General features: G+C 33.4%; 2 protein-coding genes across 3 annotated transcripts in view; one reads left to right on the forward strand and one right to left on the reverse strand.

The window, feature by feature from the left end:
* LOC136830374 (SUZ RNA-binding domain-containing-like) overlaps positions 1 to 7,500 on the reverse strand; it is a gene marked incomplete at its 5' end in the record, with an annotated part of 703,764 nt that overhangs the window by 420,575 nt on the left and 275,689 nt on the right. The window lies entirely within an intron of this gene.
* Positions 1 to 7,500, forward strand: part of LOC136830254 (QRFP-like peptide receptor) — a 290,055-nt gene that overhangs the window by 217,803 nt on the left and 64,752 nt on the right. For both annotated transcript variants that reach the window (XM_067089612.1, XM_067089613.1), the window contains exon 3: positions 5,095 to 5,216. In XM_067089612.1, coding sequence (XP_066945713.1) covers positions 5,095 to 5,216 — 122 coding nt within the window. The remainder of the gene's footprint in view (positions 1 to 5,094; positions 5,217 to 7,500) is intronic.

Raw genomic sequence — 7,500 nt, forward strand, 5'->3', positions numbered from 1 at the left:
GTGTATATGTGTGTGTGTGTGTGTGTGTGTGTGTGTTTTTTGAGAGAAATCAGCTGCCTCCGTGTGTTTATGACAAGTTTTAATATAGTGTGGACGCACCTTTACAACTCAAATGCTACATGCAGAACTGGAGATTTCTAGATTCTTGTGCTAAGCATCAGACTTTTCCGCAACACTACTTTAGAAAATAATATATACATGCGTTTAGCTGAGATTTCACTCTAATTTGCTTACATTAATTCCCTGTTCAGGTGTCACACTCTCTCCTCAATACCTTCCACTACCAAACAATTCTGAAATATTATTTCAGATTCCTCTTGCAGCATTTATTATTCAATTAATGTAGGCTACACCTACTCATACTTGCTTTACTGTCTGATCTCCCCACGCATCCAGTTAACAGCTCAACCACTATACCAGAACAGCCATTACGGAAGATATTATGAGAGGCCCAACTGCACATTAAACTAATAAAACACTGCGCAATCGCTCTGAAAAGCTCGGTTCTTGAGGACTGGTTTTAGTACAGTGCAAGATATACTCCGGCATCATAATGTCTCCAGGGTTTAATGCGGTGTCACACAAGCGTTTTCTGGCATAATATTGTAGCAAGTAACATGATTAGGTGCATAAAATTAGCTTTTGGTTTTAGCCGCCTGGCTTTTTATTAGGTAGCCTATGTTGTCGGCTAAATCTTTACAAAAGCGTTTCTTATTAAAATGTCTTACTGCATAAGTGCTCATTCAATGTGCCACCAATGAAGAAAATTTATACCTGTTCAAAATGCATAAGAAAAATGCCAGGAGTGGCTCTTCTTATTACACACACACACACACACACACACACATACACATATATGTGTTCATTCAATATATATATATATATATATATAATATATATATACACACACATCAAAATGCAAATGAAAAATATATATATATATATATATATATATACATACATATATATATATATATATATATATATATATATATATATATATATATATACTATGTATATATGTATATGTATATGTATATATATATATATATATATATATATATATATATATATATATATATATATATATATATATATAATCAGTATATATATTCAATCATGATGAAATTCATTTAACTGACATACGTACTCCCAATTTCCCTGTCAAGACTAGGGTGATTCACGAGTGGTATGGCCTCGCAAGGCCGTTAACGCAAATTGATTTTTCAGAACTACATTCGTAACTGAAGGAACTCTTGTCAATTTAAGTACCTGTAATAAGCAGTGCTTAATACAGACCTGAAAATATGAGGAACAAATCCACACAAAACAAAATACATAAAAAGTGTCTGCTATATTAGAGAAAAATTTCCATACTACATGAACCTGAAACGAACGCGGTCAACAGGTAGACAGGTAAAGAAATAGATATTATATTGTTACAACGCTTGAGCAGTGCTGAATGGATCTGGTATAGTAAAAAAGGAGATAAAGAAAAGAGTAATATGAAAGAGAGAGAGAGAGAGAGAGAGAGAGAGAGAGAGAGAGAGAGAGACCTGGCCACTGGAATGAAATTGAAATGATATGATAACTTTAAGAGAGAGAGAGAGAGAGAGAGAGAGAGAGAGAGAGAGAGAGAGAGAGAGAGAGAAATGAATGACCTGTCAGCGAAAATGAAATTGCATTGACTCCAGTGTACATCACCAGCCAATATGATTATGGATATCACAAATGAAAGGCGACCTCTGCATCAATGCACTGCCAACGACCCATTTCAAATCAAGCCGAATCAATCCTAAGGCAAACGGCTCCTCGACTGAGACTCTGAAAGGTTAACATCCAGAGAAAAAAACAAACAAAATCTTGGTGAATAAGACATGAGCATACTTTTTTTTATCTTTTATTAGAGAAAATATGCAATATTTTACATTTTTAATAATATTACAATCAGAATTTAATCAAAGTTAACTTAACTTTACCAGAAGCAAATATAATTTTATCGTACCATTCGGGTTGACAAATATTTTATTTTGTACATTTTACAAATAATCTATGTACTTCAATGTTAATATTTTTCTGCAGTTACCCACATAAGATTTTATCCGTACATATCTATTCTTTATTATCCTTGATTTTATAAACCGTCAAATAACATCGTTTTCTTTTATTCCTGCTTTGTGGACTAACCAAATCATAACAACATTGTCACAAATCAAAATTACAGCAGTGTTCCTGTCCTTTTTTGATTGTGCCTCAAAATCCAGTTTTAAAATTTTCGATAAACTTTTTGTCTTGATTTGACACAATTCATTTAATAAATCACAAAACCAATTAAGCAGTTTCTTGTTACACTTACAGAAATAAATTAAATGCACCACGTTTTGATCATACTATAATATTTTTACGAGACCACCATGCCGGAACGGAAGACTCACGGTGCCGAATCGACGATTCTGCTCTTAAATAAGGTGGAAACTGGAGCAGAGTAGAGTCAAAGAAGTTACAGAAGTTGGACAACTGGAAGGGAGGTCAGAAGGGTCGCTGCAAAGGATGGTTGCCACTGTCCACAAATCTGTCTACAGTACGCCTCCCGTGCCATATAGTAAACCACTAAAGGGCCAAGACGAGCTCTCTGATCTGACAATTTTTGGGATATAAGAAACTTACTAAACAGCAAAAAAGCAGATTCTCCAGAATGTAGAAAATGACCGATAATATCAGCAACAATTAAGTAAATATTTCTAGTAATTTTTAAAAGTATTTCAAGTAATAAAATCAGGGATCAACATGGGAAAAAGTAAACCTCATAAAACTAAACAAAATATACAAATAAGATTTTGAAAATGTTGGAGATGAAATTAATAAGTAAAGATAAAAAGTAATAAATAAGTAAAAGAGAAAATACAGAGACCCAGAATACAAGAAATAAACATTAAAAATATTTAGAGAAAGAACGTTCTATATTCTAAGCCACATAAGGAAAAAATGAAAAAAAGATGCTGGAACTACAAGCAGCTGCGTTAACATCGAAAGAAGTTGCTCTTCTTGTTCCGTGATGTCAGGACTGAAAATGTCTTGAAATCTGCAGCGATTTCGAGGTCCGTATTTACATAGAGAATGCGTTCAAGCACTTCAAAGCGTTACGTGATGGGCTTGCTAACAGCATTTCACATGCAAGCTACACGTTTGAGCTGATGAACTCGCTGAAATTTCACTCTGTGCTATTCTTCCCCGCGGGCTTTCTCACCTGAACCACAGATGAATAAATAAATACTAAAAAAAATAAAATAAACAAGAAGTGTAGAATTCAGGAAATGTCAAATAAAATGGTTTGGTTTTCTGTCAACTGTTACCATCACATTTTATGCTCTTTGCCCAGAAGTTTATACTATATATATACATATATATATATATATATATATATATATATATATATATATATATATATATATATATATATATATATATATATATATATATATATATATATATATGTGTGTGTGTGTGTGTGTATATATATACTATATATAATGATGTAAAATTCACGCGAAATTTTTATACTTTCAGATATTTCGCCATTAATACCTCTAGTTATCGGATTTACTTGACCTTAACAATAATTAACACACAAAGGAATTGTATATATATGCATCTATCCAGGATAGTATTCAACTTATGCACGTAGGGTTTGATAGACGGATGACAGTGACTGATCCATTCAGCCACCATGAGAGATATAAGCAGATTTAGACTTTGCTATACATACTCCTGTCGAATTCACGCTCTGTAATTAGGATCGAAATAAAACTATCTCCACCATGAAAGATGAGCACCATGTTATGTGGCACGCAGCTCATAATGATCGTTGTCACTAATTCACACGTGATTTTTTTGGTTTCAAAAATTAAGCCACAAATACTCCATAGCATCGAACTTACTCTACCTCTGAAATAACTATCCCCCCAAAAAAGGGAAGTATCTCTCTTAATGGCTGAATTAGCCATTCAACCAAGAAGAGAGGTTTTATGTTTATGAAGTATTTGAGGCTTAATGATTTACGGGTACAAAAATGTTATGTGAATTAGTGACAGAACTATCGCAGACAACCTCGCTTTACAAACTGGGCACTCAGCCATCAAGGTGAAGATGGTTCAATTCGATCCCAAGCGCAGAACCTGAATCAAACAGGAATATGCTCATCAAGGTCGAAATCAACTTTGATCTTTTTTGATGGCATCTTTGTACCAAACCCAGAAATAACAGGCTTGATGAATATTGGCTGGATAAAAAAACATTTTAGGTTTGAATCATGGGCAAGGTAAATGAACTTATCATACTCGTATAAAATTCCTCTTGAATGTATGTTATTCCCAATATAATGGGAATTAAAAAAAGGGGCATTTTTGGCTAAATATTTGAAGGTGTAAAAAAAGTCACGTGTTAAATTAGCCTCGACTAACAAATTTCGCAATTAGCTAACATGATGGAGATGGGTTAATTTAGAGTCTAATTACAAAGCCTGAAATCGACAAGAAATCTACTTAAACATAATGTTGATGGCTGAATGGTTAAGTCACTTATTTTTGTTAATTAAAGCCAAAAGGCACAAGTTCCAATCCTGGCACTTATAATATGCAGTTTGGGTGTTAGTTATTCCCAAGGTAAAAGAACTTGATTTTCAAGGGTATTCGTGGCTTTATATATATATCTTCTTCTTCTTCTTCTAACGTATTTCTGTATATATATATATATATATATATATATATATATATATATGTGTGTGTGTGTGTGTGTGTGTGTGTGCGTGTGTGTGTGTGTGTGTGTGTGTGTGTGTGTGTGAGTGTGTGGGAATTTTATAGCCTAAGGTATTACAGTTTCCCTGAAATGGAAAATATTTATACTTTCTTATCAGGGTGCAAGACTAATACAGTATTATACCTAATGTTCTACTGTCTCTTTTTGCCTCTGACTGAAGCATAAAGAGAACGACTTGAAAGATGGAAATGGTCTTATTTTTAAACTCCCTTCCTAACATCCCCAATACTGTTTTTCCCTTCTGAGTGGTTGGTAAGCCTAATCTCCCTTGTCTTTCAGTTGGCACGACTGTTTTCCTATACATGGACGCTGGGTGAAGTCACCTGCAAGACGCTGTACTACCTACAGTGCCTCTCGGCCATGTGTTCAGTTCTCACACTCTGCACCATGAGCATAGAAAGGTAAGTCAAAGTGATCAACATGCAAACAAAAAAACAAACAAATAAGGTATGAATAAACTCGTAAATAATGCACAGTATGTCACATACAGACAAAGAAGGAAGATAGTTTAAATGTAAGCGTGAACGCTGGCATATTGCAATTACGTAAGTGAATGTAAACTGAAAAATACACAATGGCAGCATACATTGAATGAAACGAAAAAGGAAGACTTACTGCACATGAACATAAAGACATACTCAACCCATGACAAATAAAATCCAACACAATAGCCAGATTTAAAAATGCATATGAATGAAGTATGTGTGTGTGTATATGTGTATGTATATATATATATATATATATATATATATATATATATATATATATATATATATATATATATATATATATATATATATCATTACCACAAGTGAAAAATAAGATGTAGGTCTGAACTTTATTTCCAAGCCATTTCCAATGGCTTGGAAATAAAGTCGAAAACCAATCAAGATTTCCCTACCATTTTAACCCCTCACCTATAAATGAATCACGTACAAAAGTGATAATAATCATATATATATATATATATATATATATATATATATATATATATATATATATATATATATATATATATATATATATATAGATATATATATAAAGTATAAATACAATTCATTAAAAATACATATTAGTTGGCATGCGAGAACCTAAATTTTAGGGACAGGGAACCCTGTAAGCCACCTATAAATATGTATGGAAATTATATAACAGAATACACATACATTTAAAAAACATAAAGAGAAAGGAGAAACGTGAATAAATTTTAAATATAAGCAGCCATATTTCTACAATGTAAATAAAAAGATAAACATAAGCGCCCACTAGAAACCTCTATAAGAACCTAAATATGTTAAAATAAGCATTAACTGGAAGTAAAATCTACATATGCCTACACATACGAGAGCAAAAATAATAGAAATAATAGAGAAGAAATACGTCAATGAACATCTGCCGAGAAAGTCAGTAAAAACAACCCCGCTGAATACAGACAAGTATGAACATACGCATCCAGGTACTTACGTTTGTAAATGCACACATGCATGTATGCAAACCTAGTCATGGAGGAGATAAATAATAGATAAAAAGAAATCGGTTAAGATTCGTTATGTTGGTCCTCTTTTGGTAAATCTGGAAGAACGCTACGTTATTGTCTAGCAAACGAACGTCAAAACACTCTAGAAACCCAGATACGTAAATCCATGACTCAAAGTAAGTTTCACTGTGCAGTGAGGATCAGAAGACTTGCGTGGGGGTAGGTGGGTATTTTCGGGACATGTTTAAAAGTGAACAATAGAAATGACTTGATCCGAGGGAGGAAGGGGCAGACCATTTTGCTCTGGCCCTTTGTATACAGAAGTAGGGGAATCGAGACATGTCATCATTGACTGGCTGCTACTGATGTAGTACGCTTTTGCATGATTAAGGCGCAAATCGTTAATACTCAGAATAAACTTCTGAAATAATTCATACAATTCAAGCTCATGTCCCTGCCATAACCGACATGAATCCCATTCCAGAACACACATGCCGAAGGGAGGTTTAACTTGCTTTACACGACGCGATAATGACAGCAAAGCCGAGATACAACGGACTAGTTTAGTATCAGTTCGGGTTTTCTGTGAAATAATAATACTGATAATAATAACTACGACGACGATGATTATAATTATTAGAGAAAATTACGGAGTAAATCATTTGACAAAAATAAAAAGGAAATAACCAGAAACATTTATTACTGAGAGTATTAGTATTAACGAGACCTTTACCATAATAATAATAATAATAATAATAATAATAATAATAATAATAATGATACTGACTGGTAAACCACTGATGCCTGCCTGCTAGGTATGCATGACTTACAACATGGCTCGCAAATCCTAATTTGCTTGTGGATAGATATGAAATGAACAACTGTCCTTTGTCCTTACATGCCAAAGCTATATGGAAAATGTATACTAATTTCACCCAACCGTTCTAGAAAAGTTATTTTTAGATAACCATACTTTCTTATAAGCCCACCATGTCACGTGACAAGGACGCCAGTCAGTTCGAAAACCAACTACATAATACTCCTTTAACTCAGCCATGCATAGGTTACTTATCAAATTGGGACGGAACTAGACTAACAGTCTCTATTAAACACTTTAAAATTTTGACTTTTGGTGAACTTAATATGATAGACAATCCCTGTTTTCCTCATGAATCGTCAATACTTAGGATCTATTTGCTAGAATGTGT

This window comes from Macrobrachium rosenbergii, chromosome 46, assembly GCF_040412425.1.
Source record: "Macrobrachium rosenbergii isolate ZJJX-2024 chromosome 46, ASM4041242v1, whole genome shotgun sequence".
NCBI classification, from domain to species: domain Eukaryota; kingdom Metazoa; phylum Arthropoda; class Malacostraca; order Decapoda; family Palaemonidae; genus Macrobrachium; species Macrobrachium rosenbergii.